This window comes from Cebidichthys violaceus, unplaced genomic scaffold, assembly GCF_023349555.1.
Source record: "Cebidichthys violaceus isolate CVI_PGR_0920_01 unplaced genomic scaffold, fCebVio1.0.p SCAF_12, whole genome shotgun sequence".
NCBI lineage: Eukaryota > Metazoa > Chordata > Actinopteri > Perciformes > Stichaeidae > Cebidichthys > Cebidichthys violaceus.
In genome coordinates this window covers 998,591-1,014,574 of record NW_027176285.1, presented here as the reverse complement: position 1 = coordinate 1,014,574, position 15,984 = coordinate 998,591, and the positions used below count along the sequence as shown (strand labels likewise).

The window sequence follows — 15,984 nt, the reverse complement described above, 5'->3', positions numbered from 1 at the left end:
AAGTTTTTGTTTAGAGAACTAATGTTTTAAGAGTTTACCAGAGTATATAAATCCCGGATTAGGCTTCATATCACTGCAGCATGGATGGAGATCGGCAGACCTAACTGTATGATGAGATGAAGGAGCACCATGTCTGTGCGCACCGAACCAATCAAGTCCTACCTCTTGACATCAGTCAGCATTTTGTTTAAATGTCTTTGTTATTGTTAAATCATCCGACTGAAGACTATTTCTCAAGGCCGTCACATCAGATTCATGTGTTCTTTTAAATGTGTGTTTATCCGTTTTAAATAAAATGCCTCTTCGTTAAAAATATATATTTTCAGTTGGTTAAACATTTGAAATTGATTTCAAGTTTCTTAATTTTTGTTGGGTCTGGTTTATTAAGCTGGGATCATTTGTGCTCTATAGATGTTCAGATAACTGCTGGATCTCCGGGACAGCCTGAGCTCAAACACATCCTGCTCTCCAGGCTTCCTTTCGTTAAAGGACTCGTTGAATTATTTCATCTGCATCAGATCCTCTACTCTTTACATGATTAAAACATATATATAAAATGCACTATTGTTCTGTTTGTTTTGGGGTATTTAGCCTAAAACAATTGTGTCAAATCTGGATTAAAATACAACCCTAAATTCCTCTTTTTTTTTTTTTTTTAAATGCGTAAATTCTATACGAATTGTAAATATGTGGTTCCTCTTTAGTTTCTCTGCTCTACAAATTATTGTTAACCATACATTTACATTTACACGACATACGGAATTTAAATATTTGGAATTAATATAACGAAAACAGATTTTAACTGCCTGTAAAAAGCGAAGCTTTAAATCAGCACATTAGGCATTACGCGTGTTTGAGTAGATAACTATGATTACACCATTTGAATGGATTAAATTATATTTTACACGATTGAATTTCATTAATTTCACTTTGCTTATTTCCTGGTGTATTTTGGCGTCACTGTTTATTCTGCTCTGGGTTAGACTGAGCTTGGATGTAGGATACAACCCAACATGTGTGGAAACACTGTGTATAAAACGGTCGATTTATGAACCCGAGTATAGACGTTAATTAGTTTTAGTTGTATATTTCTAATAGCAAATAAATGGCAATGACATAAATAGCTATAATTTACATTGGGATTTGTTTGTGTGTCTGGCAGCAGCTGATATCAAACAGCAGCAGTTTGAGTAAGTTTCGGTCATAACTTCTTCCAGCGTGTGTCCACCCTTCTCACGCACATGAAACTCTCTCTTCACCCTCCCCCTTCTTTAACTATAAGGCAGGCCAGTGAGCCGCACACACTTTCACTGCCCCTCTGCACAGACACTCTGGTTCTCTGCGCACCCGTCGACTTTTGCAGCCTCGCAGTCTCCCCTACACCTATGAAGCCTCGGAGTAAAAGCTGCCAGCCCCTCAATTTGATTCACTTCCTGTAGTCAGACTCCTTCCCAAAAGTGGAGAGAGGGGGAAACGGGGTGGAAAGGAAGAACTCGTTCTGTTCTAAATAAGGCTCTCGGCGGAGCAGCAAGCAACTCCTCGCCTCTGCTCGGCTTCATAACGTCTGTAGTTTGTGTCAGTAGCAGTCAGGTCGTCGCGCACAGCAGCGTTTTTAAAAGAGAGAAAGAAAACATTTTGCGTTAAAAACAAAGCTGTGCGCCAGATACACCCTGAATCCATGCATGGTACGGATGGTACAAGTTTTGACGCCCATCGCCGAGTCTTCTGATTCCACGCACCGATTTTGGAGACACTGATCGCTGTGAGACTCCAGGGGTTCATGTACTGGAAAAATGAAGTTTTGTCCCCTCTTTCAGAGGGAAATAATATTCTGTCCGAAGGAATTCCCACGAAGAAGGTACTAACACTTTGGAAACGGCTGAGCTTCAACTTTGTGCGTAAAAGGTTCAAATTGGAGACGTACCCCACTTATGCACCGCGTGGGCCTTCACTATTTGGTTTAGACGGAATTAATTTAATTTGTGATGACGTACAGCAAGCGATTTATGGTATAACGATGCAATACACAGCCTCAATCTGAAATCGTTTTGATTTACCAAAGTGTTTGTCTTCTCTCTCGAGCGCTCGGAGGATCTATCTGCTGCTGCAAAGAGAGAGAGAAAACCTTGCCGTTTATTTGCATCCTGTGTGCGTTTTGTTTTGTCTCTCTGTGATGTCACAAGAATCACTGCTTGTGTACTGAGATCAGCTGCACGCGCCAGCCGCTGTGAAGAGGCACGCGCCTCTCTGTTATGAATAGCGTGATTTGCGGTCCGCGAGCCTCTCGAGCGCTGCCAGTTCGCCCGAGAAGAATTAGATTTTAATTACAGCCATTAAAAATCAAATTTGCAATTCTTTGGGTGACCCGTTGCCTTTCTCTGATTGACAGTTGAAATTGACACTCCGGGTCCCTCTTATCCGTATAGCGGTTCAAGCTATTTGTAATTACAGGTAGTTTTTCCCCCCCTCCACTCTCGTGTCCTGGATTGCGAAGAAAATACTATTATTCCGAGAGGCGCGGGTTAAGGGCAGGGAAAAATCAATCCAAATTGAAATAGCTTCATTAAAATGTGCCTTTTGTTGCGGGGGCCCTTTTAGCGGTTTTAACCACTTTATATAGGAGTAGCCTTGAAGAGCTGCCTGCAAATGTCTCCCGGGGGATTTCTCAGCTGAGGATGAGACGGGGAAAGTGATGAAGACTTGCCGTTTACTGAGCGTTGTCTTATAGGTGATCTCCACCGAGCCTCAGAGTACACCGGGAGCCTCGCGCTGCAGTGTGGACTCTAAACACGCGCCAATGGTGAGAGCTTTATTGCCAAAGTCTACTGCTTTTAATGTCTGAATCATTTAGTGCGTCTGTTGCATCTGTGTGGGCTGTTTAACACGTGTGCATTTTGCGCGCATTGATGTAGACCACATCGTGGAACTGGCACTGTGGGGATTATTCTGTGTGTGTGTGTGTGTGTGTGTGTGTGTGTGTGTGTGTGTGTGTGTGTGTGTGTGTGTGTCACTGAGCTGTGCTGATGCCCTCTTGCAGTCTCACTCGGACGGAGAATCCCAGCGGTCCAACATGGAGCGGGAGGACACTCAATCGTCCCCCAGCACCCCGTCCACCCCCTCCGTGTGCTCGCCGACCTCCACCACCAGCTCGGTTCCGTCCACCGGGAAGAACGTGTGCGCCAGCTGCGGTCAGGATATCGTGGACAGATACTTGCTGAAGGTGAGAAGCCGATTATAAACCGTAAAACAGGCTGGAACTGCCCGTCTGGTCAGAGCAGGGACTATTTTCTTCTGGAGTGTCTTGTTTATTTGTTTAGCTTTTTTTTTTTTACGCTGGCATTCACATTAACAGCAAATGGCTTGTCTATACAAGACGCACAGGAGCGAGAGAAGGAGGGTGCCATGTTGACTCGGGTCCTGTTTTGGGTTTTGGACAGGCCTGCTGTGTTACGCTGATGCACCGGAATGAACAGAAGGCCTGGACAACTTTAGGGGTCCTTATTTTAGAATGTGCACTGAATAAAAAACAGGCACAATTAAATAATAATAATAATAATAATAATAATAATAATAATAATAATAATTAGACAGAAAAATCACCCATAACTATATCGACCAAACGTGTAAATGACACACGGAAATACCTTGTTATAAATTATTTTATAATAGTTTTTCAGTTGTAAAATAAAACATAAACCCTTTGTCTTGATACAAAAGCTGTCTCCAATGAATGCCCTGTTATCTGCACCGTACCGTAATACGGTAGGCATCAAGATAACGCGCAGATACAACAGGGATGTTTTGATTTTTTTTTTCTCTTTTTCAGCTTCACTGTCAATACGCCCTGACTTGTCGCGTGCGCCCGCTTGCTTGTAACCAAAACAGACCTCCCTCGCGCGCAAATGGGTGTGTTTCTCAGGAAGTGCGAATTGATTATTGTTGTGTCGAAGTCCCGTTCTGTTATGATATCATCTCTAATACTGGTTTCAAACGTTATACAAAAAGACACGGTTTTTTTCTGAAGAAAACTAATTTAACTGTAAATAACTACATATAGCCTATAATTGATCACGTATGAACTCATATGAAACATTAAAAATGCATTTTATTTGGTCTACGTTATTGGTGGTACTGTTATGTTTTTTGTTTTTTATTTTGCCCTCTTTTTCTTGTGTAAAATCTCGTGCTTATATTTATTTATGACAGTTGAATGTTTCCCACTGATGCCGATGCTGTTAATATATGTTTGAAGGTTAAATACGTCGTTTGTTATTGATTTAAAAAGTCCTAAAATGGTTATGATAAATTATGCCTTGTTAGATAAAATCACCTTAATAAAAAAAATATTGTAAAATGAACATGATTGCTTTTAGATTAGAACTTCTCTGGCAGCTTTGTGGAGGCTACAGGGCCTCTCTCGACACAATAATTGGGCTGATTTTGGATAATAACATTTTGAATATTTTTATTTTTGTTTAGGCAGAGAAATGGCTTTGCTATCTGTAAGTCTTCAAAATTAGTCCAATACATTTTCAGTCGTCATTACAAATTAGTCTGACAATTAATATTCATTTACTTTTTCCATTTTTATAAAATTATATCATAATTGCTGTTGATCGAAAATATTCCACTCAGTGCCAGAAAATGTTATCTAAGGCCTAATCAGGAGGCTTTGGGTTTGATATTTATTATTATTAAGAACGCATGCATTTCAGCAGCAAATATTACTTCGGCTACAGGCTAGTTATTTAATTTCTAAGCAAAACCCCAATACCCTTAAATATTACAAAAATACAGTGTTGTTATCAGGAAACATAGGATACGATAAAGCACAATCAGGTCTCCATAAAGTGACCACAGCGGCACCACAGACTCACTAAAATTGAGTATTAAAATGATAAATGATAATATGCCAATAACTATATGAATTCATGATTGAACCTCACTGTAAGATATGCACGTGTTATATACATAATTAGGTGATATTTTCAATGTAATAATATCTTGACGTATTACGGCTGGCATCGGCCAAATGAATTCATGTTGAAGGAAGTCAATGTTGTCACGTAGGATACTCAGCGCCACAGACGCGACGGAAGGCATTAACGCAGTGATCCCTCATCGGTTTGACATGGATGCTGTCTCCTTTACAGGTGAACAACCTGATCTGGCACGTGCGCTGTCTGGAGTGTTCTGTCTGCAGGACGTCGCTACGTCAGCACAGCAGCTGCTACATCAAAAACAAAGAGATCTTCTGTAAAATGGATTATTTCAGGTAGGGTAAGTTTATGACCGTGTTTTCAAAATACCACGTCTCCTCTGCCGACACACAGGTCTCTCTCTCCCCCCCCCCCCCCCCCCCCGTCTCTCACGCACACACACACACACACACACACACACACACACACACACACACACACACACACACACACACACACCCTCTCTCTTTCTTTGAGATAGATGCGGGTTGCCTTATGTGCTCTTGAAAGACCTTTTCAAAAACGTCTCAGTGTGTAGCAAAATAATAGTCTAGTTGAACGATCCGCAATTGTATTATGGCTATCTCCAACATAACATGTCCGGTAGCTTTAAAAAGAAAAATGAGCAGCTAGCCTCGCAGAATAGACGTTTGCAGAAGCGTGTGTTTAATCTTAAACACGTAGCCTCGCAGGATCCGGCCCATCTATGGACGTGTTTGTAGTTTGTAGGCTGTGTTTTTGGGGGAGGATTTTTTTTTTTGGCCACAGCAGCGATAGCTGACACATCCGTTAATGTACCACGTGCCACGAAGCGCGCGGTGTTTTATCACTTCGAGAGGGGACATGTAAAACAAACGGAAATCACCGGAAATGCCCGTTTGAACGCGCAGCTATCAGGGTTTAGTCGGCCCCTATAGGCAGACAAAACGTTTAGTGCAACGAAGACTCATAAAACAGAGAGGAAAACAACTCAATTCTATTGTAAGAGTAGAATTCTTGTAAATTGTGAAAAATAGAAACAATTTGTTCTTATAATAAAACATGTCACATCCGTGTCATTAATTACCAGAGAACCAAACAAAGCAACATTTAAACAAAACAACAATCATAATAATTATAATTTCTGTCTTCAGATAATACTATTTCACAGATCTGTGTCATACTCATATCATTCTCTGTTGTGTAGATTTTGCTCAACATTTCTTTTTATTGTGCAAGATGGAAGGGCGGTACAGTAAATAAACAAATAGACACACACACACACACACACACACACACACACACACACACACACACACACACACACGCACACACACACACACACACACACACACACACACACACTTGGGGTAAAAGTCAGTGTGCTGAGAGAGAGGGAGTGAGAGAGAAATATAGAAACTATGTTGATTTGTTGTAATTCAAGGATGCATTTACCATCAGTTGCATTGATTCAATACATACATGTGTGTTTGTGTTTGTGTGTGTGTGTGTGTGTGTGTGTGTGTGTGTGTGTGGGGATTCTATATGTGTGCGTGTGAATCTTAGTGTGTGGTATCTGAGGTGAAATGGGGTTCACACTAGCAACAGCATATAGGACAATTCTGCGCTGTATAGCCTGAAGCTGGTGGACATATAGTATGGACACACGTGCACTGTGCACATCAGCTTGTGTGTGCACATGTGTGACTGCTTGGAGCTGTGTGTGAGCTTTGGTGTTTGTCTGATCGAAACCTGACACCAAGCCACCGCTCTGAGGTTTATAATCACCAGCAATTAGTCGTCCTCCAGCCCAGACCCTCAGGCCTCCAGACCAGCAATTAGACTGCCCCGAGTGCCTGGTCAGCATGTTTCTGTCCTGAATGTAACTTCTATCTAAACTAAAAAAACACACACACACACACACACACACACACACACACACACACACACACACACACACACACACACACACAGATAACACAGATATGTGCATCCGCCTAAATATGAAAACATGAATATGAAACATTTACATATTAGCAAGAATGCGCTGTACACATTGCCTCCATTTACAACTCTGAAGAACGTGCACACACTGACACACACACACACACACACACACACACACGCAAATACACACCGAGATCTCTGTTTATTTATACATGTCCAGCAGCTGCCAATCATTTTGCAAATCTTTTTCACAAAATGGAGATTTGCGTGTTTGCTCTGCCACATCCTAATAATATTTTACCTCACCCGTTCCCATTTAAATGCTCCTTCACCATCCAGCCCTCTCACCCTCGACACCGCTCACTGGACTCTGAGCCAACGTTTAACTCGCAGAGAGGCTTTGAAATCTGTCAGAGCATTAGAAAATAGTAATTAGTGGTGCAGGTGTAGAGAAATCCTACTCTGTAATCATATGAAACACAGTTATTGTGAGTAAAAAGCATGGCTTAATATAGAAGCGATACATGTGTCCACATTGTCGACCCAACGGGATGAGGATTAGAAGTTTGGCCGACTACATTACTGTGTATTTCATGTAAAGACACACTATAGATTGCACACATTCATGCAGCAGTTTTCTGTCGACCAGTGTGCAACAGTAGCCTACATGAACGGCAAAGCTGTCCACTCTGTGGCTCAAATCATGGGTCCGTTTAGCATCTTGATAATAATTCAAATAGAAGCAAACACTAAGTCTTTATTGTCATTGCACACACTGCACAACAACATTTGCTGTGTAGCTCTTAGACACAATCACATGTGCCCCTGACATAGTGTTACAAAGATAGATTTTGATAAGTGACCTATTAATACATGTTCTTGTTTATAACTATCCCAGCCTTAGTCCTGTGGTGGGGGGGGTGTGATGATGTTGGTGGAGGGTCTTTTGTGGAGTTCAATTCAAAGATGGCTCTGAGGTAGAAGCTGTTTCTGAGGCTGGAGGTGAAGGTCTTTTGGTGCAGTTGAGCTACATTTAAATCACACATAGTTAAGATTCATTTGTTGAAATAGACAAGAACACTAAGGACATCATTCGTTTGTGGACAATGGGTGTAAATTAAGGTTGTTAGCTTGACACAGTTGCCTTGGAACTTCAAATCCTTTTTGGATTCTAACCTCTGAGGTTGTGTATTACTGCTCTCTGCATTTGAAAGGCACTTTAACCATGTATTTGTTTATTTTGATAAATGGTACAAACTATTGTAGACGTTTCATACATCAAAATGTATTATTTATATCTATGTGATGAGTGACTGCAAAGATAAGAATGTCCAGCAAAGTCAAAATACATTTGATTTAATGGTCTAGATATACCAAAGGTCTAACTATTTTGCAAATCTTCTCCTCAATATGGTAACGTTCTCTGGAGAACAATCCTCATTTGCATAATACTATTTGTAGGTTTGGATTAGATTTCCTTGGTCACACTGGAAAACAAGAAATGATTTAGAAAATCTTGCAGCAACAGTGAAGCTGTGCTGCAGGGCTGGCCCTACAATGGTTACCTCTGTAAATATAAACTGTAATCTGGGTTTAGGCCAGATTTATACAAGGCTAAACACCACAGCCAGTCCAGATCCTCTGGGCTGAGTTCAAACCTCTGGAGATATTTCCTCATCTGTGTCAGCCTCTCATCTGGCTTTGGACTGACAGCTGCTTTAATGGGGCGTAATAGCAGGAAATCAGAGTGGGTTTCCCTCCATATATGTGTGTGTGTGTGTGTGTGTGTGTGTGTGTGTGTGTGTGTGTGTGTGTGTATGGGGAGGGGGGAAGAAGGTGGTGTGTGTATGTCGGGATAGGGGGCGCAGGACAGAGCCCATGCTGTGCCTCTCAAACCCATGTCAGGCCTCAGGGGCTTGCTCACACACACACACACACACACACACACACACACACACACACACACACACACGCAAACCATTTCTTTATCAGCCTCCTCCCCTGACCCCCCCCCCCCCTCGCCGCCCTGCACCCCCCATCGCCTCACTCTGTAGAAACATCATCCTCGTCCGTGAGCTGCAGGCCACACAGGAAGTTGCATTGCTGCACTAATCAGGGGCACCCTGGGATACTGACAGTGTAACCAGAGTCCATGTATGTAGGGAACTTTGTGGGTGAGATGTGTGTGTGTGTGTGTGTGTGTGTGTGTGTGTGTGTGTGTGTGTGTGTGTGCGTGTGCGTGTGTGTGCATGTTGTAATAATAATTATTCATCAACCCACCTCTGGTTAGCTGATTAGGTCTCCATAGCAACAAAGACGAGTAACCGATACAGAGCGGGTGATTTGAGTTTTATTGAAAACTGAATTAATTGAAATTATAATAAGACATCTGTCACGCAATGCTTCACATTTACATAAAGACAGTCGAAGCAATGAAATGTATTATTTATTTTGTAAAGGAGATTACAAAGAAAACTGCCCGTGTTCACAGTCACTGCAGCCTCAAAGAACAGAGAATGAAAATATCAAGGTTCCTCTTGCAGGGTTAATATGGTAAAAGCTTGGTAAAATTTAAAATCTGTTAAAAGATGTTTTCTGGAAAGTATTTAGATCACTTCCCCGTCTTTGATTCTCGTACGAAAGGCCTAACAGGAACCTCACGTCCTAAAACCGCAATAACTCTCTCAGGACAAATCTAATAGAGATTATAGTATTCTCATAGCACATGAGAAATAATTCAAAAAACGTGTACCTCCTCAAGCCTCTCTTTCAGCAGCAGGTGAATTACTGAAAAAAAAAGTGAAGATTAGACGTAAGAAGGGGAGCAAATAGGAGAGGTCTGGGGGTAACGGGAGCTATGCGGAGTAACATTTACCCCTTTGTGAGTGATGCAGGGGGTCCATGAGGATTGACATGGCTCCAAAATAAACACCAGGTTTTTGGTACAAAGACAACAAAAAAAAAAGACAGGGTAGAGGGAGGGAAGGGTCCGAGGAGATGAAGATGGAGGAGGAGGAGGAGGAGGAGGAGGTTAAAACACGGGATGATTTGCAGCTTTTCTGGGTTCTGTCTCGGAGCATGAAACTGACAAGCTGTCATGCCACATTAGCCACAATGTTCCACAATGTTTTCCTCTTTTACTGTAGAAACAGCCTGGAATTCTCCATAACAATCTGAAGTGATACACACACACACACACACACACACACACACACACACACACACACACACACACACACACACACACACACACAGTACAGTAAGCCATGGATTCGATTTGTCTCCGGAGTGGCTTTATTGGGTTGTAAGAGGTTTGTTGGTTAAGTTGCACATTATCTGTGACAACTTAAGCGCTCTGTGAGTGCTGCGCCAGCTAATTTTACTTCAAGCTCACCTCAAAGACTCGTGGTCTCATGGCTCTGATGCTGATTTGAATTTGTTTTTTGTAATAAGGAACATCAGGCCTGCTGCTGCTGTAGATGCTGTTCTTTGTATTTGGACATTGTTGTCGTTACCTTGACAGTGATAATAAAAACTAAGGCAAACAGATAAGAGGTGGATCCTCAAACAGTAGGCATTTAATGATTACATATTCTCGGCCAAAATACAAGCAGAAAAAATTGAACTTCTCTCCAACAAGCTCATATACATGGGGAGGGGTAGGAGTTTGTGGGATGTCAGGGCTATAGTATGCTTTCATCCCAGATAGAGTGGACTTGAGTGCACTGATACACTGCCAAACCCACTCACTTGGCAACCCTGGTGCTCTCCGTCCCCCTGCTCTCTCTCCCTCTCTCTGCCATCGACGCCGTCTACTTTGCTGTTTCCCTCAGCCACTTACTTCCTCCCTCCATGTCTTTTCTTTTCATCATGCCCTCTCCAGTTCTTGCCTCCGCCATACCTTTCAACTATTGACAGCTCTTTGAATTTGGCTCACGTTGGTGATGCTGTGCTCTTTACCGTTCTGCTCTGCTGAAATTAGGCACAGCGTAGAAAGAAGAAACACGCGGCAGGAACGGGAAAATGTTGAGTCAGACGTCAGCTCTTAATACTCGTGTCAGTGCCTTTTTTTTTTACAAAACAATCCCATCAATATGGAAATGTTTCTAATTTGAGCTGAAACCAGTCCGCCGTTCTGCTTCTTGCCCCCGGTTTTACCCCTGCGGCGGCGCTTTCTCGCAGGCTGCTTACAAATCCTGCCTCCTTCACCAGAATTGGCAGCTGCTGACCCTAACAATGGCTCTTAACCTAACCGTGACATCTCAGATGTAAGGCGTTTCATACCCATTAAACCCACAATGCCTTCTTAAATTAGGGGCTTAATGTCTTTTGATTGTGGTGTAAAACAGGAAATGTATGTAATATTTCAGTTGCATTAAAGTGGAGTTTTTTGGATGCTCCTCATAGCCAGCTGCTCAGTGAACCCAACCTCAGTTAAAGGAGGATGTAGTGATATTCCATAATTTTGGGGTATTTTCAACAAATCCCATTAAAAGACCCAAACTAACCGTGTAGCCAAACGTCTGCTGTATCTTACTCCTCTCTGCCACAGACCTACATTGTTGTACTAAAACTATTATGAACACAATGATGGGTCACATGTCACGATGAACATGGCCACTGCAGTTTATACAGAGTCACTTCTACACAGTGCTGCTGCTGTGAATGCTGACTATTGATCCACAGATGAAAATAGTTCCCATCAAATGCATTGTTCACTATTGTTTGGGCAATGTTTTCTAAAAACCCGGCTGTTTTAGGGAACTATTTAAAAAGATGTATATCTCCAGTGGGATTAAATGGGAATGAGGCCGAGGGCCACAGACAGGGTAGCGAAGTCAAAACAAATTGTGTTTGGGACTAATGCACACTTATCTCTGAAGGATTATGAATGTTGGGGTATTTAAATCGATGGCAGTGTTTATGTTGGCTTTGTCCTTATCCTCCCTTGTATTAGTGTCATTCTGTCCACATTTATACATATTCAAATACTTGAAAAGAGCATGTTTGTTTTCCACATTCATATCTTGTTTTGAGCTAATTTAGGAATTGTCTTAAAGCATTTGCTGACTCACCCGTTCCCTGCATATAGCCTCTCTCTTTCCATAACTTTCTGTCCATTTATCTTTCACCCACCCACCCTTTGAGAACAGTACGTCAGGTGGTTTAGGTTTGTATGCCGCCTGACCTCACTGTTGCTATCAGTTACAGCGGGGCGATCTAGAGTGATGTCATCCAAGTCTCTCTTCATCCTCCACTGTGTGTAAAACCACCCTGGTTTACATGTGTGTTGCTTTGTTCCCCGGTGTGTGTGTGTGTGTGTGTGTGTGTGTGTGTGTGTGTGTGTGTGTGTGCGCATGTGTACATGTCAGGGCCTTCATGCATCATACAGGAAATTGCAGGTGTTGGTTTGTTTGCATTCAAGGCTCAGCTTGCAGCCGCAGTCAGGAGTCTTTTCTGAAGGCCACATCCTCCTCCAAGGTTTCTTCCTTCTAAACCCTTTGAGCTCTGCCAAAACTTCAAGAATAAAAACACACATTTTCAACTTCAACTCTCTCAAAAATAATCGCAAAGAAAAGGACGTCTTTGCATGTTTATTTCATTATGTTTAATAATGTGTGTACGATCTCGGAATGGCTTCAAGATTAGATTCAAAAGATGATCTACCTCAGCAATTTTCTCTACCGAAATGTTGCTTTTGCTCAATCAATGACCCACTAATTCCTCATCCCGTTTCTCCTCCTCTGCCTCTGTTCTCCTTTTCTCTCCCTCACAGTAGGTTTGGTACTAAGTGTGCCCGCTGTGGGCGGCAGATATACGCCAGCGACTGGGTGCGCCGTGCGAGGGGAAACGCATACCACTTGGCATGTTTTGCGTGCTACTCGTGTAAGAGGCAGTTGTCCACGGGAGAGGAGTTTGGCTTGGTGGAGGAGAAGGTCCTGTGCAGGATCCACTACGACACCATGGTGGAGAACCTCAAACGAGCGGCTGAGAGCGGTGAGTAGCGGCTCTGGCAATTGGTTTCCCTGTGGCTGTCCAGATGTTTGCTCAAGAGTCCTCCCAAACTGAGGTTATCTGAATTTGCAAGCAAAATGAAGACTGCATAATCAGCTTTGTACAATTTCTTATTTGTTATATCATCGTTTAATATGTCTGGCCTGCTTCTCCGTGATTTCTCAATGGTCATGTTGCAAGAGCTCAAGAGCTCCCTTTGTGATATGGTGTCCAACACCTGTGGTTCAAATACCTCTCCTGGGACTATCTCGGTCTTTTCAAGTTCTTATTATTTGTCTGTCGTCTCACATGTCTGCTGTTGTGGGTTTTTTTCAGGTAATGGTATCACATTAGAGGGAGCAGTTCCAACAGAACAAGACAGTCAGCCCAAACCGTCCAAAAGGGCGCGGACATCCTTCACCGCAGAACAGCTACAGGTCAGACACACACATCGCACCGATCTCAGCTTAAAATCTGTGCTTTCAGTACAGTTTGGAGCTTATTTTGTACATGTGCAGCACTCTCACCTACACATTAACCCTAAATCCAATATGTAATGATCTCTGCAATCGTTGAATTTCAGTAGCGTTTGATTTCACGCTAATGTTTCGCCTCAATATGCAGATCATGCAAGCTCAGTTTGCCCAAGACAACAATCCAGATGCCCAGACGCTACAGAAACTAGCCGACATGACAGGCCTCAGCAGGAGAGTTATACAGGTCAGTGCAGAGACGTCCACTTTCTTCTGTTACTCATTTGTTAATTATGTTATGGCGCGGTTGTTGCTGTGTGTATTGAAATAATTCAGCAACATACAAACCTCGGACTTGATCCAGCCATACAATGACTAAAATGAGATCAAATGTAGTTTACTGCTAATAGATTATCTTAAAATGTTCATGTGTGCACATTCATAATAAATAATATATTCTACATGTTTTGTCATTCACGACTCTTAAAATTGTACTTTTGAAATAAATCAACATATTTGTTTTTTAAGAATATAGCTACATGATGTCTGGTTACATTGCGTCTTCATAGGTGTGGTTTCAAAACTGCAGAGCAAGACACAAAAAGCACACGCCCCAGCACAGTGGGGCTCCCCCAGGTCACCCCCAGTCCAGGATACCCTCGTCCCTGCCCGATGAGCTGCATTACTCCCCCTTTGGAAGTCCTGAGCGGGCGCGCATGGTGGCCCTTCACGGGTATATCGACAGTGAGTTGCAGTTTGTGCAGTTTGTAGTCAAATAAACCGTCTAGCTTTTGTTCGTCCTTGTAGGTACGTTTAAAACAATATATTCTTTATTTCACTATTTTTTTGTGTGTGCTCTCCAGGTCATCCCTTCTCCATGCTGACCTCTCAGAGTCTCCCTCACCAGGCCATGTCGCTGCCCCAGCTCCCCCTCAGCCGCTAGCGCTCCACCACTACGACCCTTATGACCCCGAAACCTCTGGATCCTCACCCTTGATCTCCATCACTGAAGTCTGCGAAGCTGACCCGGAGGTCATGCGGGAGTCAGATTGGAGAAAAGACACATCTTACAGGAGCCCTGCCCAGGAAAGAGGAACGGAACAACGAGGAAAAACTAAGACGCATCCGTCATTATGTTACTTTTCTTCCTGAGGACAGGAATACCCCTGACTGTATTTTACGCCACGTAAAGGACCCATTTTGCTTCATATGTACAGCATCCTCCACTCCTCCAATACATCCTCAACTTGATGGAGGAAGTTTCAAAGGGATGAAACTGACCGAGGACGCATGAGGGAAGCCTCTTGAGTGATGTCAGAATACTGAAGATAAACAGAGAGGGGGTCATACTGGCCGTCACACGCAGTAGACCACATTAGAGGTAAGACTCCTCACTCTTCTCTCTAAGCCACCATGAAGGAAACACCTATGTAAATGAAATAAGTTGACTGTTGAAATATTTTCTTTCGGATTGACAAAGCGACTGTATGACATCTCAAAAAACTAAAACTTCCTCTTTACATTTTTGGTCAATTTCCACTGCACTGCGGTGTAGAACTAGATTTTTGTTAAGGAATGAAACATTGTGTGCCTTATCGTTTCAATTATTACTACCTTACATCACTGAATCGGCTTATTCAAATTTCAGTGTGTAATTTGTCTCTAAAGAAAGATTTGAGTGTTTTTTAATTTTACAGTTTGGAACAAATTACGAGGATTTTAAACCTCAGCATCTTGACTGTTAATCAAGAAGGAAAACCACATTGCACAAAGTCTGGAATTGTGTGTTATTAAATTATGGCTGTAACATTAGAAGCAAACAGATTTTAGGCGATCATGTTACATGACGGAGAAACAAAGGGAAGTCTGAGATGAGCATACTAGTCATACTACAAAATCTGTTACTAGTTACATATTTTCAAATTTCCAAACAATTGTATTGTCACTAATTTATCATTTCTAATGTTGTTTGTTCACCCTGTGTGTGTGTGTGTGTGTGTGTGTGTGTGTGTGTGTGTGTGTGTGTGTGTGTGTGTGTGTCTCTCGCACAAAGAGGGAAATGGAGTGTTGGTGTCTTGGTACAATATGGACAATATGAAACAGACTGGGGTTGTACATAGTAAGACGGGTGTGCGTGCGTGTGTGTGTGTGTGTGTGTGTGTGTGTGTGTGTGTGTGTGCGCGCGCACGTGTGTGTATTGGCAGGGGTAGAGAGTGTGCATCTGTATTTTAGTGCCATGGCCATTGTGTGAAGAACAGGATCCAACAAGACCTCAGTGTCCTTGTATTTATTGAGATGGTAAATCCCTGTAAAGCACTTTTTTTCCTCTGAAATTGTTTTGTTTTGTTAAAAAACATGAAATGAAATTCAACAAAAAAGTTTATTTGATAGACTGTGCATCATAAATGTTTTGTGTACTAAAATGCAATAAAATAGAATGTGATATTTTTGTGGTTTTGAATCATTTTCAACAATTATTCACTTTTAAGATTAAATTAGGCTCAAATGGATTGGACTTTTTAAATGACAAACATACAAATTAAATAAATAAATATTAAGTTATTGTATTTTCCATGTGTTCTGTATTTATGAATGATGTTTAGTTATTTGGT

General features: G+C 42.1%; 1 protein-coding gene across 2 annotated transcripts; it reads left to right on the top strand.

Moving 5' to 3' along the window:
- The first annotated feature begins 1,586 nt into the window (after positions 1-1,586).
- On the top strand, positions 1,587-15,810 carry lhx6a (LIM homeobox 6a). 2 transcript variants are annotated; one of them, XR_011102230.1, is made up of 9 exons: positions 1,587-1,858; positions 2,729-2,800; positions 3,038-3,220; positions 5,154-5,275; positions 12,682-12,902; positions 13,236-13,336; positions 13,524-13,619; positions 13,962-14,116; positions 14,236-14,319. XR_011102230.1 is itself a non-coding variant. In XM_068705485.1 (9 exons), exons 1-9 carry the CDS (start codon positions 1,781-1,783, stop codon positions 14,313-14,315), a joined length of 1,128 nt encoding a protein of 375 aa, XP_068561586.1. In that variant the 5' UTR covers positions 1,587-1,780; the 3' UTR covers positions 14,316-15,810. The 2 variants fall into 2 exon arrangements, 1 of the variants encoding a protein (XP_068561586.1); XM_068705485.1 differs by having other exon boundaries at positions 13,942-14,116; positions 14,236-15,810.
- The last annotated feature ends 174 nt before the right edge of the window (positions 15,811-15,984 follow it).

What these genes read in the sequence shown, in the direction of transcription:
- lhx6a (XM_068705485.1), top strand. Translation starts at nt 1,781, where the DNA reads ATGTACTGGAAAAATGAAGTTTTGTCCCCTCTTTCAGAGGGAAATAAT. An exon ending in TGGACAGATACTTGCTGAAG is followed by an intron (nt 3,221 to 5,153) that starts GTGAGAAGCCGA and finishes TCTCCTTTACAG; the next exon opens with GTGAACAACCTGATCTGGCA. An exon ending in TCAGCAGGAGAGTTATACAG is followed by an intron (nt 13,620 to 13,941) that starts GTCAGTGCAGAG and finishes GCGTCTTCATAG; the next exon opens with GTGTGGTTTCAAAACTGCAG.